The 19,713-nt window shown below is 37.9% G+C and overlaps 2 protein-coding genes across 4 annotated transcripts in view; one reads left to right on the top strand and one right to left on the bottom strand.

Moving 5' to 3' along the window:
- Positions 1-10,832, bottom strand: part of LOC114336064 (DNA damage-binding protein 1) — a 74,353-nt gene extending 63,521 nt beyond the window's left edge. The window contains exons 1-3 of the mRNA XM_028286381.2: positions 10,648-10,832; positions 10,444-10,592; positions 5,202-5,464 (exon numbers count right to left, since the gene is read on the bottom strand). Coding sequence (XP_028142182.1) covers positions 5,202-5,464; positions 10,444-10,592; positions 10,648-10,708 — 473 coding nt within the window. The 5' untranslated portion in view covers positions 10,709-10,832. The remainder of the gene's footprint in view (positions 1-5,201; positions 5,465-10,443; positions 10,593-10,647) is intronic.
- A 286-nt stretch (positions 10,833-11,118) lies between these two features.
- LOC114336065 (spastin) overlaps positions 11,119-19,713 on the top strand; it is a 67,438-nt gene continuing 58,843 nt past the window's right edge. For all 3 annotated transcript variants that reach the window (XM_028286384.2, XM_028286383.2, XM_028286382.2), the window contains exon 1: positions 11,119-11,578. In XM_028286384.2, coding sequence (XP_028142185.1) covers positions 11,152-11,578 — 427 coding nt within the window. In that variant the 5' untranslated portion in view covers positions 11,119-11,151. The remainder of the gene's footprint in view (positions 11,579-19,713) is intronic.

Genomic DNA, 19,713 nt, shown 5'->3' with positions numbered 1-19,713 from the left:
AGGTATCGACATTATGTCCGAACACGGGTTTATTGTAGATGCCAGACACAGGACCTTAGTCGTCGGCAATGAAGAAATTTTACTGTCCTCTAGAAAGCAGCACAATGGACTAAAGATGTTAGTAGCAGAAGACACGAAGATCTCTCCTAACAGTGAAAATATCGTGGTCGCACAAATTGATGCATTTGGAGGCTGGGGAGCCATGTTATTAGAACCAGATGAGCAGATTCATGAGGGCGATAAGCAGACCGTTCCAGTAAGGGTGGTCAACCCAAATGGCAATAAGATTACCTTCAAAAAGGGCCAGGTACTTGGAATATGCGAGCCAGTTGTAAGAGTAACCAGAATAAAAGAAAACGTGCCAACAGCTAGCAGTACACACCAACTCTCTGAAATTTTGGAAAATCTTAAGAAATCATGTGGGCATCTATCAGAAGATGAATACCAAAAAACAGAAGAGTTCATCAAGAACGAAAGTGACATCTTCTTTAAAGGAGAAGTAACTGGCCGCACTGACTTAGTCCAACATCAGATAAACACTGACAACTCCAACCCCATAAGACAGGCACCAAGACGTCTTCCTTTGCAAAACAAAAAGAAGCTTTTGCCATCCTTGAAGATATGCGGAAAGAAAATGTCATCGAAGAGTCGAGTAGCCCCTGGTCTTCTCCAGTGGTGTTGGTAACCAAGAAAAATTGCACCAAGCGGTCCTGTGTCGACTACAGGAGACTGAATAGCGTTACCAAGAAGGACAGCTATCCACTGCCCCGTATTGATGATACACTTAGTAGTCCTGTCGCCAGGGGGGGTACAACGGCCTCCTTAATTCAGATGGACTTACCATAGTATTTTTTATGTATTTTGACCCGTAGAACACGAGTTTTTTGGGTAACAGTTGATCCGAATGTCGATAAGTTTGTTATAAACAAAGAACTTGAGGAATTACATAACAGCGATTTTTCGCAAAACAAAACATTTTTTTGTATTTTTTGGCTGATTCTCAGCAAAAAATGGTCTTACAAGTTTTTTCGTAGGATGCATAGTTTTAGAGATAAACGCGGTTCAACTTTCAAAAAATCGAAAAAGTGCAATTTTTGAACCCGAATAACTTTTGACTAAAAAATATAATAGCAATTAAGCTTACTGCATTTGAAAGTTCAAGTCAAATTCTATCGGTTTTGATTATTTGCATTGCTAAAAATTAAGTTTTTATTTGTTAAACAAAGCCATAAACATATAGTGTTTTCCGTGCCAATGCATGCGTTTTAATGTACGTAATCTACGTAAAAATTGTCTGTATGCGCGCCTACTCGTTCGATTTCAAATGGGAAATGCATTGAAAACATCATTCAATCACTATGTGTTTATAGCTTTGTTTAACAATAAAAAAATTAATTTTTAGCAATGAAAGTAATCAAAACCAATAGAATTTGACTTGAACTTTCAAATGCGGTAAGCAGAGTTGCTATTTTATTTTTCAATCAAAAGTTATTCGGGTTCAAAAATTGCAATTTTTCGATTTTTTGAAAGTTCAACCGCGTTTATGTCGAAAACTATGCATCCTACGAAAAAACTTGTAAAAACATTTTTTGTTTAGAATGACCCAAAAAATACAAAACAATGTTTTATTTTGCGAAAAATCGCTGTTATGTGATTCCTCAAGTTCTTTGTTTATAACAATCTTATCGACATCCGGATCGACTGTTACCCAAAAAATTCGTGTTCTACGGGTCAAAATACATAAAAAAAACTTGGGTAAGTCCATCTGAATTAAGGAGGCCGTTGTACCCCCACTGGCGACAGGACTACAGTGCCTTGGCTGAGTCGAAATGGTTTTCCACTGTGGACCTCAAAAGCGGTTATTGGCAAGTTGCAGTACACCCTGGAGACAGAGAGAAGACCGCAGTTTCTGCTGGAAATGGGCTCTACCAATTCAAAGTGATGCAATTCGGATTGTGTAATGCACCTGCCACGTTTGAACGTTTAATGGAGCTAGTACTTAGAGGACTTACATGGAAAATCTGTCTGGTATACCTCGACGACATTATGGTCATCGGAAAAGATTTCGACGAACATCTTGCCAATTTGAAAGAAGTTTTTACCAGACTAAGGAACGCTCACCTACAAGTAAATGTCAAGAAGTGCGAGCTCTTCCAAGAAAAAGTTAGTTTCCTTGGACATGTAATTTCATACTCAGGAGTTGCAGCAGATCAGGCGAAAATAAAAGCAGTACAGGAATGGCCCACACCAAGAAACAAACACGATATCCGAAGCTTCCCTGGCCTTTACAGTTACTATCGTTGCTTCGTGAAAGATTTTGACAAGATTGCCAAACCTCTCCATAATCTGACTGAGAGAAAGCTGTCATTTGACTGGACACCAGAGTGCCAGCTTGCCTTCACCACACTCAAGCATAAACTGACTACGGCTCCAATCCTGGCATATCCGAAAGAACAGGGTCTTTTCGTGCTTAATACAGATGCTTCTCAAAATGGCATCGGGGCGGTGCTTTCCCAAGTACAAGAGGGCGAGGAACGCGTCATAGGATACTTCAGCAAAACTCTGGGAAAAGCAGAAAGAAACTACTGTGTCACCAGAAAGGAGTTATTGGCTGTCGTCAAAGCAGTAGAACACTACCATTCGTTCCTCTATGGCAGAAAATTCTTGATAAGAACCGACCATTCTGCCTTGTAATGGCTTCTCAATTTCAAGACACCTGAAGGCCAGATAGCTCGGTGGCTGGAGAAACTACAGACCTATGATTTTGAAATTCGTCACCGAGCGGGAAGAAGTCATGGAAATGCCGACGGTCTCTCGAGAAGACCATGCAAAGGGAGGAACTGTCGATTCTGCTAGCGCCAAGAAGAACGAGAGGGCCAGATTCTACAGTTGAGAACCATAGAGGATAGAAGTGACGAAAGAGCTCTAGAAAACCTTCAGGCTGAACAGAACGAAGATACAGACCTAAAAATAGTTCGGGAGTGGCTGGACAACGGAGCTAGACCACAGTGGCAGGAGATTGCAAAATATGGGCAAGCAGTGAAGGGCTATTGGGTTCAGTGGGACTCCTTGTGTCTATGAGATGACATCATCACTTGTAAATGGGAGAGTCCAGATGGAACAAGAACAGTGTCCCAAGTTGTTCTCTCAAGGTCATGTGTTAAGGACGTGCTTGCAGAACTCTACGATAGTCGCTCCGGGGGGCATTTTGGAACCAATAGGACTCTGGCTAGAGTCCGTGAGACGTATTATTGGGTTCATTGTCGGCAAGATGTGGAAGAATGGTGCAAACGATGTGACTTGTGTGCATCCAAGAAGGGACCCAAAACAAAACTTAGGGGAAAACTCCAACAATATATTACTGGAACTCCATGGGAACGAGTTGCTGTAGACATTTTGGGACCATTTCCAGAGACAACATCAGGAAACAAATATTTGATGGTTGCTATGGATTATTTTTCCAAATGGCCTGAAGTAGTTGCACTACCCAACCAAGAAGCAGTCACAGTTGGTGAAGCCCTGCTTGAGAATATCGTTTCCCGACATGGTGTTACACTTCTGCTTCATTCTGACCAGGGGCGCAACTTCGAATCGGCAGTTTGGAAGACCATGATGGCTTTGTTAGGAATTAAGAAGACCAGAACAACACCGCTCCATCCTCAATCCGACGGCATGGTAGAAAGACATAACCGGACCATCAACAACTACCTGTCCCTGTTTGTAGACGAAAACCAGAGAGACTGGGACAAACTGGTGCCTCTGTTTCTGCTAGCATACCGAAGTTCCCAACATTATGCAACTGGTTACACTCCAGCAATGCTGTTAACTGCTGCTAACACATCGAGAGATGAGGCTTCCTATCGATCTCCTTCATAGTAATCTACCAGACGGAGAGGCGGTTCAAGAGACACTCCCCGAGTATGTCAGCGGTCTAAAGGATCGACTGGTTAAGGTCCACGATTTCGCCAGGAACAAGCTGCAACTTACCAGTGACCGGATGAAGGTTAGGTTCGATCAGAAATTCACACCTGTTAGTTTCAAGGAAGGTGATGCAGTTTGGCTCTACCAACCAACGAGAAGGAAAGGACTAAGTCCCAAGTTGCAGCGGCCCTGGGAGGGACCGTACCTGGTTATTAAGAAGATAAACGACCTTGTGTATAGGGTGCAACTGACGCCACGAAGTAAGCCGAAGGTCGTCCACCTAGAGAGACTGTGTCCTTATGAAGGGCAGAATCCACCGACCTGGTCCATTTAGGTAGTGTTCGGGGCGAACAGCCTGAAAGAAGGGGGTGGTGTTATGAATCACCTTAGCATAGGCGTAAGTAAGTTAGTAAGTCAGACGACTAATGGATCTGACAGTTAAGCATTTTTGTCAATTAGAAGTTTTGTCATTTTCTTTGTCACGTTTGTTTTGGAGATTTAATTTTCCCCTCTGTGGCTCAGTGGTAAGAGCGCCTAACCTTTGGATCGAAAGTTCCGAATGGTAGTGAGTTCGAATCTCACCAAGGTCAGGAATTTTTTCATTTATTATAAATTAATAAATGAAAATAGTTTCTGTCCTTGTAAGATCGGTACTCACCGGAGGGACCGCAGACGTTCGGATATAATTAGCGTCTCTTTGCAAAGACAATGACGTCGACTTTGCAAAGTAACAAGACACTTACTCAACATACACACACTACACATTACACCTGAGTTAGTGATAAGTTATACAATTACGTGGCTAAAGGTTCTAGTTCTAAACCAAGGCCAGAATCAGAGAAAAAAAATGAACCTTAGTTTATTAAGAGTTTTAATAAACTTGTTAAAACACCCTAATAATTCACTTAATCCCTGAACCCAGCTAGAATTACAACAATATCTAAATAAACCATTATTTAGCTAAATGGTACTAATTGTCAAATACATGCTACAATAAAAAAAAGTTTTTTCTACACTCTTCTTTAAAATTAAGTTTTTTTTGTAAACTCTAATTTCTGTTATTAAATTTTCTTTTTACCTACGGATTAGAATAAAACTGGATTAGATTTCAACCACAGATGTATTCCTACTAATTAATAAATTTTTGTTGTACATACAACTGAATGTACACAATATTTTGACTTTATGAAAAAGACAACTGGCACTTAACCTGTTGATATAAAAAGTATATAGAGGTACAGCAGAACACACAGAAATAAAGTGGTTTTTAATATACTCACCTAAAATTAGTTGCCTTCAACTCGTAGTTATCCTTATCTAAAGGAATAACTTTGAAAAGTCCTTCATAAAGTCTGAGACCAATGACTCTAGCTTTTGGATCAATTACAGCCAATATTCCAGTTTCTGAGGGTTTACCAATTCGGTCGGCAACATTTCCATGAGCTTTTGTAATAATGTCTATGTTTTCACCCTCAGTAACACATTCCAAAATCATAGCATTGTATCTTAATGTTACAATAAATAACAAATCTTTCCATTCATTCTACAAGAGATTTGTAAAACTTTAATAAAAAAAAAGAATTTTCAATTATGTAGTGACAGGCAGAACCAAATTATTTAAAAAATACTGAAGTATCTTGAGAATCCGGAATTAAAAACAAACATATAGTGAGTTGTGTATGTATTATCTAATTGTAAATTATATGTCTCTGACTTTCTATTAATCTGCTAATGTTGGTATATTCTTGTTACTGATTTCGTCTTTTAGTGTTGACTACCAGAGTTACAAACAGAATTACATTCTGCTGGTGGGTTTGCTACACATTTTTCTTCATAAAATAAGACGAGAGCGGCTTCTTCAATTTTTCTCTTTTTAATGTCTGCTTCTTTCATGACTATTGATGCATATTTCCATGTATTTTGTGCTCATTATCCCAGACTTGTTTAAATATCTGTGATTTGTCGTAATCTCTCTGTTTTTGATGTATGTTTCATGGTTGTTTATACTGAAACTTAGAGGTCTTGCAGTTTCTCCTACATAAAAATTGTTGCACACACAGGGTATTTTATAGATGCAGTTCTTTAATCTCTCATATACAGTGGAACCCCGATAATCCGGAAGTCCGGCTAACCCGGACCGATTTTCATCAAACATTTCAACAATAAAAATGTGTGTAATATAATATTTGAGAGATAATGTGTATTTGTGTAATTTGAACTATACGATAGTAAAAATGACTCATGGCACACAGCGGCAGAGCGACATTCATTGTCTCAGACTATCGGAAACAACAGGCACCTGTATTCCTTTATTTATTTCAAACTGTCTTAGCATTATTCAAAAAAGACTAAAAGACTATTTAAACAATGGTCTTAGTCTCCACTGTTCTTAAATAGCTTTGTTCCGATTGTGACCGTATTGTGTGTAGTACATTCGTATTTTCCACTTCCGTTCTGTAATCGTGCTTCAGATAGGTTTGTGATTGCATGTTTTTTTGTCTACACATGAGTTTTTTTACCAAGAAATGAACAATACTCTATACAACTATATGTAATTTAGATGTGTACTGTGCATATATATTTCATGTTACAGTGGAACCTCGATTATCTGTCTCTCCATTAACTGTCACCTCTCTTAACCATCAGGGTCCGTTCATCAGTTGTATTGACCACATAAGCAAAAAATTTACCACATATCATCATTGCTATAAGCCAAACGAAATTCGCTGATTGCTGACAGATGATGAAATTGTTGAAATGGCAACAGAGAAGCGGACGAAACAGATTAAGAAGCTGACAGAGACTTGAAATTTGACGGTGGCAATGTTGATAATGCTACTGTAACTGACAAAGATTTGCGTAAAGAAGCTAGAGAAGTTGCATCGCCCATTACATGCATACAAGAATCAATTCATCAAGTGGTATTCTCAATAAGAAGAAGCCAATAAAGTAGATATGTAGCATGATCATACGCCGATTAAGAAATTCAACTGTTGCAAAACGTGATGCAACAGTAAAATAAACAAATATTTCAGAATATTTTAAACCAAATTCCATTTGATTGTAAGGACACAAATCCCTCTTATATTGTCAAACAAAACATACAAATGAAATTTGAAAGTTGTACCATGCATTTTTACTACTGTCTTTGAGTAGTCCTAAGTGTGTACAAAAACTATTTCAGTCTTTACGTTCATGAATTTTTAATTTTTCTTAATCTTCTGTTAACCATCTTTTCGATTATCCATCATACCCTTGGTCCGGTGCCCTGACGGATAATCGAGGTTCTGCCATATTTCAATTATAACTGAGTTTATCTGTAAGTATACCGTATTTTATTAATTTTTACCATATTCTCCGGCTAACATTGGCTGCAGCTCCGATTAATCCAAGTTATCGAGGTTCCACTGTATGTTGTTAGATTTAGTTTAGTAAACAGAAGAAATCTGTGTATTAGTTGTTTTGAATGTACAGATACAACAGCATTATTGATGTAGATATAGTATTTAGAAATGTCATATTTAGAGAGGAAAATCTTTTATAATTTTGGAAGACACATAAGTTGATGTTTCCTGAATTATATGACCTAGAGATGAACTATACCTGTATTCAAGGAACATCTGTTACACTAGAGAGATGCTCTTGCCTAATTTTGAATTTTAGATGTGAGAGTAAGAAATAATTGACAATATGGTAACACTGTCAATATGTTAGTCTTACATACAGTTTCAAAAACATTATGGGTTATGTTAATTGCCCTAAACTCTAAACTGATCATTACCCAAATAAACTGTGTGCAAGTCCACCAACCAACACATTGGACTGAGAATCTAAAACACTGCCATCAGACTAGGATGCAAGAGGCACAAGATCAAAACAGATGGAAAATTGAATCACTTGTTTGACAAACCCAACATGTTAAGTCGAGAAATTTTTCTGAATCAAGAGAAACCCAGCAACCCCATGATATTTTTTGTACTTTTCTACAATATTATAGAATAGATTAGTCTCGTAATTAATATCATTTCATCTCATTTTGCGAACTCCGAATTTTTCTTAAAAACGACAATAAATTACAGTAGAGCGTCGAACCAAACAACCAATTATCTGAACTTTCAACTCCCAATTTTTTCAGGACATGTTACATAGTTTTATTCATATTTTATTTAGTTAGTTACTTCCGAGTAGCATCTAGGCAATAAACTAAATTTTGTCTCATGAAAGTAAACACTCGATTGAAATTACCAAACGTAAGCGTGTTATCCATTCTACATACATACATAATCTTTATTTCTTTTACCGGCTGACGCCAGTGTCGAAAGTTATCCATTCTATGAAAGATTTTTTATTTATTTAATCAATTAAGCCCATTCGTACCTTTCGGTGTTGGGCTGTTTACAACTAGTTCAATATCTATATTTCAATATATTTTAATAATTATACAATACTTATTTTAACAATACAATTTTAATGAATATAAATTACTTATTTGACCCATCTTTCTGTAGTTTTTGTTTATTTTTTCACTTATATCGTCAGTATGCACTTTTATATACACTTTATATTGGAAACTGTTATTTAATTTCCACTACTACATCCAAAATTCGGTAAAATAGTAGGTGGTATTTCAATAACCTTCTCTTGGCTCTACACTGTTGTCTTCTCCCCTTCTATGAAAGATAATATGAGATATTACAGGAAGGTGAATCTGCAAGTAAGTTATCCAATGAATACTATTATAGATATTTTATAAATATAAGAAAAGACGAGCAAGTAACTTTATGTCCCACAGTCTCACTGTAAACTTGCCCTCAAACACGGAGTTAGATGATATCTGTGCTACTAAGGCAAAACCTGATATGTCAAAAATTATAGATTTTTCGATTTTAATGCCAATATGTATATTGATCGATAAAGAATATGATGACAAAACCCTACATGGCTAAACGCATCCATGTAACCAGTATGATACAATTAGTTTCTGATATGTCCACTATTACAACGATACCACGAACTTTTAAATTCATCTGCTACAAAATCACGTTTTTTGACATATCGGGTTTTGCCTTAGCACCACAGATATTGTATACCTATAACTGGTTTACCCAAAGAAGATCCTAGATAGAACCTATTTCTGGTCCGATTCTGTGTGAAAGATCCGTTTAATTCAATGAAAAACTCGGGGATTCGTCAAATACCTAAAATATGTTTTGTTGCAAATATTGAACTTTTTTGTTTAATTTCTATTTGTCATTAATAACATTCTCTTTTCCAAACACCCATGTCCCCCCAATTAGTGCAGATAATCGATGCTCTACTGTAATATAAATAAATTTAAAATCAAATGGGCAAGTACGTAATAGCTAGACAGAGAAAAACGATTTTATAATTCAGTACCCCATAAATCTCCTGCAGGTCAGTCATACCCAAAGTATAATACTTCCTCTATTCGGCTTAGCTCACGTTGGGTTTAAGCTGTTTTGAATACTACCTAGACTAATAGTATTTATGAATGACATTTTTATGAACTTCAAAAATGTGACTTCAATAAGCTTTCATTACAACTTGTGCTGTTATTAATCAAAATTAAGAGTTGGCACAATGATATGAAATGATCATAAATTTGAGACGAATTTATTCACATAAATTTTATTTTATTTGAGTGACATAATTTCCATAAGATGTGTGCAGTGTCCTTTAAGAATGTTATAAACCTGTAAAGTTGGTTATATGAAAAATGGGATCCAGGCAAACAAACCATGAGTCACAAATCTTGGGTAATAATTGAGTGAGATATGTAAAATACTATAGATAATCCATACTACTGTATTTAATGAAGATCTGGACGATGAAGGCAATGGCGCTTAACATGTTAAGTGCCATGGCGGTCCCTAGGGACCTATATATGAAGTTCCCCATACGCCATGGATGTTCCTAGGGACCACTGTGTATTGACGAAACTGCTACTTAGCCTGGGGTGCATTTTTCAATATTATGCCTATTGCTACACGTATTAACAAACTGAACACTTTGAATATAGATGTATGGTTTCCTCTACTGAAATTTATGTCAATTGATTTCGCCTCAGTTAGCGATTAATGTATAATTTAGGAAAATCTTGAGGGCAAACATGGAATAAACAGAAAGCAAATGTTTTGGCCCAGTGAGCTAATAAGTTATTTTCTCTTTATTATGCAGTTCACAGACAATGGGAACAATTTTTCAGAAATAAATATTTAAAAACATGAGCCCAGATACAGTCTTTATCATTATATAGGTAGTTCAATTTGACTTAAAATAGAATTTACTGGTCTAAGCTTATTTACAAACCAAGGAGTTTCCATAAAGTCAGATCTCAATTTCTTACACAACTTAACAAAAAACTTGGCAATGTTTCACAACTACTGTAGTTAGTAAATAATGTTAAAAAATCCTAAATAGATCAATAAACGTTATGAATTTGAGCTTTTTTAACACTTGAGAAAGGATATTTTATTAGTAAGTCACATTGTCAATATTTACTTGTGGTCTAAACAACTTCATAACAGCTACTTTTCCGTATAATCCGATCTCTTTAATGGGTCTCAGACCTTCTGGTGTTACTAAATAAATCTCCAATCTTGTATTTTTCGCTACAATTAGATTCAAGTCTGAGGGTGATGTGAAGTTACCTACAAAAGACGCTTATAAAATATCAGGAATATTGATCTAATTACCCATAAATACCCGTTACGCAGGCTGTAACTGCAGTTGGCTTATGAGCCGTAACAACATAATGGTGGGTCATCCTTTAATGTACTTTAAAATAATCCTGTATTCTTTAATTTTTTAAATTACTGAATATCAGTAACATGTTTGGATCATCGCTTCCTACGAGCTTACCGAAATCAAAAATTTGACAGTATTGACAACGACAAGTGAGGTTTAAGACAATCTTCTTTTAAAAATCTGTCACTTTTGAAATGTTACTTTTTTAACTTTATATTGAACCTTTTATCAATTTTTTTTTGACATATTTAATAGAACAATATAACCATGTTGATACAAATTATATTGATGTATGCATTTTATATTTGTATATAACAATTTTTTAATAACTGTATTTGTTGTTGTCAAACACATGTAAGCTAGCTAAATAGCTACCAGAAGCTAGCTAACAGAAGAATTTAAAGTTTTATTGACACTGACAGTGACATTTAATTTGATTTGACAGTGTGTCATGGCCTCCGGATGGTCCGTAAGAATCAAAGTGGAAAATCGCCAAAAAAATCACGAAAAAGTGACCCTGATGCGTCCCACAGTAATGTGATGTTTACTTCTTACTCAACAACATCTGTTCATAAACGAAATTTGTGTATAGTTTCTTTTCCCATAATATTTTTATTTAACGTCTTACGTTCTCTTCTTTATCAAATTTTTGTTATCTTACGTTTTGTTTACTGCAGTTCTTCAACTTATTTTGTTCGTCATCAGATAGCTGATTGTGAGAATGGTGAAAGGAATAATTGTGTAGTTATCGAAGAAGTTTCTGAAATGGCACAAGCAAAAAGTACAGGTCCGGGTCCAGGTGATCCTTTGTTAGCTAAACAAAAACACCATCACAGAAGAGCCTTTGAATATATTTCTAGAGCCTTGAAAATCGACGAGGAAAACGAAGGTTAGATCAATTTATCTCAATATACAATTATCTTTATTGTTGTCATAGTGTTACATCAAATGAATTAATCTATACAGGGTTTTTTGGTTTAACATTTTCATCCTTCTTTCACAAACATGTTCAAAATTTACAATGAATATAAAATTATGTAAAAGCAGGTGGTGTTGGAATTGAAAGGAAATGCAGTCATCTACTTTCATTTTAACATCTTTATCTATGCAGAGTCCAAAAGATAATGTTGTAAAGGGTTGACTGTAGATATATTGTCGAAATAAAAGGTTATTCCTAACATCGTCCAATAGCTTCCAGTAAGCTTTGGATTTGTGGTTTACCTAATTTGCCATAAAAGAGAAGTCTTTTGACTTCTTCCTGCTTCAAGTAGAGCTCAGGCCTGTTATATTACTGTAACAGTTAAATTAAATTTCATTTCAGAATATAAAAAAATATACAGTCATTTAAATTCAACAGATTACTGTCTCTTATCGGAATCATGTACATACATCTAATAAAGGATCTTCGAAATCGTGTGCAGCAAATGTGCTATGGTTTGATCCACAGAGTGAAGTACAGTAGAGCTTCGATAAAATCTGAACTGAAAGAATTAAAGTGATTTTCGTGTTTTTTTGCTTTCTTGGTGATCTTTTTCCATTCTTTCCTGTTATGTATTTTTTCTCTCCAGCCTGTAACTTCCATATTGGATATATCCTCTCGTAGTTGATCTTCCCATCTTATTTTCAGTCTTCCTCTAAGTCTGTTTATTACTGGCGTCCAATTTGTGATCTGCCTAATCATCCGCTTCATCCGCTCCTCTTCTTTGAATGTGGCCAAACCATTTTAGTCTTTGTGCTTTAATGAATTTCACTGTCTTCTCTATCCGTTAGATTTCTTATTTTGTGATTCATCAGAATTCGTATTTCCCCTTGATCTGTCTTAATAGGGCCATGTATTCTCCTCATAAATTTTCTCTATTATTCTCAGTTTTTCTTCATCTTTTTTTTGTAAGGCACATGGCTTCTGCTCCATAGGTGATGACGGGTCTAATTGCTGCTCTATATATATTTGTCTTTGCTTTCTTGCTCAGGCTTTTATCTTTAAGTAGTTTGTGGTATTTCCAAAATGCCCTATTCCCTGCTTTAATTCTTTCATTTATGTCTATGATTCTTCTGTTTAGACCATCTACTATCACTCCTAAGTATTTAAAGCAGGCAACTCTTTGGAATACATTATCACTACATTAACACATTATCAAACTTGTCATAATAACTTTATAGAAAAAACTGAGAATTCCATTCATAGTAACATTAAATCGTTTTGGTCATTCATAAATTCAAAACGAACGAGGACAGGTTTACCAAATGAAATGTCTTTGAACAAATCACTTATAAAACTCCAAGTGATATTGCAAATGCTTTTGCATTATATTTCTCATCAGTTTATTCTGAGAAAGCAATCAGTAAACGTGTTTTACCTCCCACCACCAATATAACCATTAATTCATGTAATATTACAATATCTCAAGTATATGAAAGGATGATGACGTTAGATGTGAACAGAGGTGCTGGTCCTGACAAAATACCTCCTATAGTTTTAAAAAAATGCAGTTTTATTTTGGCCAGACCATTGTGGAAAATTTTTAATTCTTCTTTGTATACTGGTTACTTTCCTGATCCATGGATATTAAGTTTTTTAACGCCAATACATAAATCTGGTAGTAGATCTGACATTACAAATTACAGACCGATTTCTATATTAAGTACTATTCCTAAGTTATTTGAAAGCTTAGTGTCGGACTGCCTCTTGGTATGTTTCAAATTGTTTCCAGTAGATGAGCAATATAGTTTTCAGAAACACAAATCATCGGAATTAAATCTTCTTTGCGATTTGGATGCATTTTCAAGTGCTTTGGAGGGGGTGTAGCGATGGATCGCCTCCACGTGGTGCACCCTGGGTAACGCCAAATGATCCATCCTCCCAATCCTAAGGTGTAACACCATCGTGCCGACAGGATGCATGGTACAGGGAGTAAAGTGTATCTAAAGCGATGCCCTAGAGAGATGGCGAACTCTGGGGGATTATAGCCTTAGCACGGTAAGGGCGCACTGCCGTGCCTGACAGCAATTCGTCCCAACTCGTGGGAACAAATATGGAGAACGAGATTGAAAAAAACAAACACAAAAACGGGAACGGACACAGAGGCGACTTCAGTCGTGGATTCTGTATCTGTCCCAAATACTGAGCCAGAAGTTGTTCCAAGCGGAACAGACTCTGCACAAAGTAGCAAAAAACGCCTTTCTGGAGCTCAAAAAAGAAAGATGACGAAAAAGGCAAAAATGGCTGCTGGAACATGGACCACAGCAAATCCCCATAAAAACAAAACGGGAGTACTGGTAAAACCCGAGGGTAAAAAGAGACCGCGGGAGAATACCATTACCCCCCCGCAACAAAGGGTTGCTAAGAGACCAAGGAGCTCTCATGAGCAGACTAGGTCATACAGCAATGTCACAAAAGTATTCAGGATAGCGGTGGCACACAGGCACCATCCGGATACTCAACTAGATCAGGCTCTGCAGACCTGATCATCAACAAACTAAAGCTAGCAGTGGATGAGGCCCCTGTTGGAAGTCAAAATCAACTGCTACAGTTCCATAAAACATCGTTTAGCGCAGGTACTCTGTGGGTAAACTGTGCTAACGAACATACCAAAAAATGGACTACTGAGGTGGTAAGGACTATGGAGGGCCTGTGGGAAGGAGTCGACTTAAATGTGGTCGATCCCAGCCACATGCCAAAACGCCCTATGGTCCTCGCCCGCATCCCCGAGAAAGAGGCTGAAGAATCAACAGTCAGAACCCGTTTAGAGAGGCAAAATAAAGACCTTAAGACGGAAGACTGGTTGTTGAAAAATCGGAAGGTCGGAGAGGACATGCAAATCCTCGTATACACGATCGACGAGGTCTCCTATAAAACATTGAAGGCTGCAAATTTCAAGGCGTATTACAGACTTGAAAAGATATCCTTCAAAACCATCAGAGGCATTGATGGCTCCAATCAGAATCCTGCAAGCGAATCTCCAGCATAGTAAGTCAGCTTCGGCAGAACTTACTGTCGCTATGAGAAGGTTTGATGTAGCCTTGATACAAGAACCCTGGGTTTACAAGGGCAAAATAAGAGGTCTATCGGGTATTGGTGGAGAGCTTATATATAGCCGGTCTGCCGATGTCCCACGAACTTGCATAATAGTCAAATGAAACATCAAAACACTGCCGTTGATAAATCACTGTTCCAGGGATTTAACCACGGTAAAGATGAAGATCATAGATGGAGGAGGGGTGAAGCAGATAGTTTTAGGATCAGCATACCTCCCATATGATGATCCCGAACAACCACCATCAAGGGAATTGGAGCAGCTAGTGAGAGATTGCAGGAAAAATGGATTGCAATTGATCATTGGCTGTGATGCGAATGCGCACCATCTGACTTGGGGCAGTACAAACACCAATGCAAGAGGTGAGTCAGTACTACAGTTTATAATGCAACATAATTTAGACATATTAAACGTAGGAAACAAACCAACCTTCGTGACTTCACGACGGAAGGAGGTGATTGATATAACAGTTGCCACGACTAACGTGGCTAGAACTGTGAAAAACTGGCATGTGTCAGATGAGGTGTCCTTTTCAGACCATCGACACATTTGTTTTGAAATGACAGGCAATGAGCTTATCAAGGAAACTTATCGTAATCCTCGTAAAACAAACTGGGAAGCATATCAAGCAGACATAGAATATAGCTTAGGCAGGATTAACGGGAAGATAAGGCATACATTGGACCTAGACATGGCTGCCGAACAATTTCAAGAGATTGTCACGTCAGCGTTCGAAGACAACTGTCCGGAGATAGTCAGGAATTCCAACAGGAAAGTTCCCTGGTGGAATCATAATCTTGCAAATCAAAGGACAGAGGTTAGACGAAAATTTAATTTCGCCAAAAGGTCAGGCGAGTGGGGCGATTATCGCAAAGCTCTGACTGACTACAATAAGGAACTGAGAAGGGCAAAAAGAGAATCGTGGAGAAGGCGTTGTGAAGAGATAGAAGGGACTTCAGAAATGGCAAGGCTCCATAAAGTTCTCTCAAAGGACCCTCAGATAAGTATTCCCTCGCTCCAAAAAGAGTCAGGTGAATACACTCAGAATGGTGAAGACACCCTGAAAGAGCTTTTCAGGGTGCACTTTCCTGAGTCTGAGACAAAACTGATACCACTAGACACATGGCAAACCGGACTGGATATCATGAATTATGGTTCTAGGGAAAACTGGCATGTGGCAAAAGAAGTTATAAACCAGGACAAAATCAAATGGGCAATAAACTCATTCGAGCCATATAAATCACCGGGTCCGGACGGGATTTATCCAATACTTCTACAGAAGGGAAACGACCTTCTTTTCAAAAAATTGTGTAAGATACTGCAGGCTAGTTTAGGGCTGGGGTACATACCAAAAGCATGGAGGCTGATAAGGGTGGCTTTTATACCCAAACCTGGCAAAATCGGACAGGAAAGGGCCAAGTCTCTGCGGCCATTAAGTCTGATGTCATTCGTACTGAAGACCTTAGAAAAACTGCTCGATAGGCATATCAGGGATGGTGTATTGGTTGAAAGTCCGATACATCGGGGACAATATGCATATCGAGCGGGAGTCTCCACAGAAACGGCACTGCACCATCTTGTACAGAGAGTGGAGTACGTTCTAGAAAACCAAGAGGTGATGTTGGGTGCATTTCTCGATATTGAGGGAGCATTTGACAACACCTCTTACGAAGCGATCACAAGGGCGATCCGTCTAAAAGGAATAGACGAAACAAGCTGTAGATGGATAGACTGCATGCTGAGAAGCCGTGTGATATATGCTACGTTGCTAGGGGATACAGTGTCAGCTCAGGTAGCCAGAGGCTGCCCACAGGGGGAGTCTTATCTCCTCTATTGTGGAATCTGGTCATGGATGGCCTGATAGCTAGACTCGACAACGATAGGCATCACGTCCTGGGCTATGCGGATGACCTAGTCATCTTAGCCCACGGAAAATTTAATGGTACAGTCAGAGATCGAATGCAACAGGCTCTGACAGTAGTTACAGAATGGACTTCAAATGTAGGGCTTAACATCAGTCCTCTAAAGTCCAAAATCATGAAATTTACTAAAAGAAGGAATTCAGAGGAATTGGGTCCTCTAAGTCTAAATGGTATACATTTAAATCTGGTGAGTGAAGTAAAGTATCTCGGGATAATATTAGACTCAAGACTTACTTGGAATCAGCAGATAGAAAGAATAACGAAGAGAGCGGTATCTACGTTAATGGTAGCCAGACGTACTCATGGAAAAATGTGGGGTTTGAGACCAGACATGGTATATTGGACTTATAACATGGTAGTAAAACCCACAATTACATATGCATCAGTGGTATGGTGGCCAAAAGTGCAGCAAAAAAGTGCCATCATCAAATTAAGCAAGGTGCAAAGACTTGCTTGTCTCGGGATCACGGGGGCTATGAGGGGCACACCTACGGCAGCTATGGAGGCACTACTGGATCTCCCTCCTTTACATATAACAATAAGAGGTGAGGCGAGAATGGGCTATTATAGACTGCGAGAAAACCTGAGCAACGTACCAGTTAAATCAGGACATAGTAAAATAACGAATGAAATTAATGATGCCGAATGGATGATGATTTCTGACCATATGACATCAAGATATATGCCTGAAGTACCTTTTCAAGTGGACATTTGCCCACGAGACGAATGGGACAGAGGAAACTCTCGACCCAGACTGCAGGGTTGCACCTGGTATACGGACGGGTCTAAAACTGCAGACGGTTCGGGCGCAGGAATATTCTATAGTGGTGGAAATTTCAACATTTCTATTCCACTGGGAGAATGTACCTCCGTATTTCAGACAGAGATTTTTGCAATCTTGCAGTGTGCAAGAGAAAACAACCTGAGGGCATTCGAACTGCAGCGGGTTAACATATGCACAGATAGCCAAGCAGCCATTGGGGCTCTTATAAGCCCTAAGGTGAACTCTAGGCTGGTGTGGGAATGTCGACAAGAACTTGATAGACTGGCACAACATAACAGTGTTATACTGGTATGGGTTCCAGGTCATCGGGGCATATACGGCAATGAAAGAGCTGATGCACTTGCCAAGAGAGCATCAGCTACAAAATACCTGGGTCCAGAGCCGGCCGTGGGAGTGCCAAAAAGCACCGTCCGCGAACGAAAAAAAGCCTGGATCCGAAGCCAACACAACTCACACTGGGAGAGTGTACCCGGTCAAACACATGGCAAGATGTATATCGGACGGACATGTGCTAGTAGAGCTGAGTTACTGCTGAAAACAAGCAGGAATCAGCTCAGAGTCATAACAGGTTTCCTCACTGGACATGCGCCAGTTAAGGGTCACCTGCATACAATGGGGCTGTTTCATGGAGACTTGAGCTGCAGACTCTGTAACAGAGAACCTGAAACAGTCAACCATATTTTGCATGACTGTGAGGCATTGGATCGGAGGCGGCAAACACTTTTCGGAGACATCGAAATGACTCCAAAATTATATGGCACCCACCCACTAGACCTGTACAAGCTGGTACAGGGTTCCAGAATTCTGGAATGGGTTTCATAAACAATGGAAGATGTACAATAAGCCAAGTGGCTGCAGTACAACCGGTTCACAACAGACGGCTTCCAGGGAAAAAAAAAAAAAAAAGTGCTTTGGAGGGTGGGTATCAAGTTGATTCTATTTATACAGACTTCTCCAAGGCATTTGACAGGGTAAATCATAACATCCTATTGTCTAAATTAGAAGCTGCTGGAGTAGATGGGAAACTGCTTGAATGGCTGGAAAGCTACCTAATAGGACGGCACCAAGCAGTAAGGATCCAGGATTGTCTATCTCAGGATGTAGTTGTCAGTTCTGGTGTCCCTCAGGGTTCACATCTGGGTCCGCTATTATTTATTATATTTATAAATGATATTGCAGATATAAACTGTGATAAGCTTTTGTTTGCTGATGATTTAAAAATCTTTTCGAAAATATCTAGTCCTGACGATTCCGAAAATCTGCAATTTCAATTAAATAAAATACAGGATTGGTGTTAAGAAAATGAAATGGAGCTAAATATCAAAAAGTGTCATAAAATTAGTTTTTATCAAGGTAGAACGTATATTCCGTTTGAATATAAACTTGATAACACACCACTAGATTGTGTTAATACAATAAGAGATCTTGGAATACTGTTTGACAAATCGCTAAAATTCGCAGATCATATCGATTCTATTATTTCAAAGGCATTACAGATGCTTGTACACTTAAAAGTCCCAATACCCTAAAATTGTTATACTGTTCTCTTGTTAGACCTCACTTGGAATACTGTTGTAGTATTTGGTCACCTTACTATAATGTTTACGCAGAAAAAATTGAAACAGTTCAAAATAAATTCCTTAGGTTTTTGGGATTTAAAATTAGAGCTATTAATGGGAGTAACAGGTTTTACAGTTATGACGAAATTAGAGCATTTATAAATATCAATACCCTGGAAGAACGTCCTTATCACCATGATTTGAAAATTCTGTATAGTTTGTTAAATGGTACAGCAAATAGTCATTATTTATTGTCTAAGGTTGGTTTTAAAGTTCCTTCATACAGTACTCGAAATGCAGTTGAAACCACTTTTCATGTACCATTTCATCGATGTAATTATGGCCTCAATGAACCTATAACTAGAATGTTACGTCTAGCAAATCAAAATACTGAGAGGCTTAATTTTAGTTCCACACCCAACCAATTTATACGCGACTTGCAACAAATTAATATTGCCTCTTAATTGTATTGTTATGTCCACCTTTACCAGTGTGTTTCTAATTTGTCTTGTATGTAATTTATTTATTTTAACTATTATATTTTATGTGTTATATATATATGACTTATATTTAGTATACTAAATTGTTCCAAAATTTGTAAAAAATTGTAACTGTATTGGGCTTGTCCCGTGGAAATCAAAAAACAAAACAAATCAAAACTTATTCTTATTTCTGTTATTCTATTTATTAGGTCTTGATTTCTCATACTTATTAAGTATTTTGTT

This window comes from Diabrotica virgifera, chromosome 2, assembly GCF_917563875.1.
Source record: "Diabrotica virgifera virgifera chromosome 2, PGI_DIABVI_V3a".
Taxonomy (NCBI): Eukaryota; Metazoa; Arthropoda; class Insecta; order Coleoptera; family Chrysomelidae; genus Diabrotica; species Diabrotica virgifera.
The sequence above is the reverse complement of the archived record's forward strand: the minus strand, read 5'-3'. Positions and strand labels throughout refer to the sequence as shown.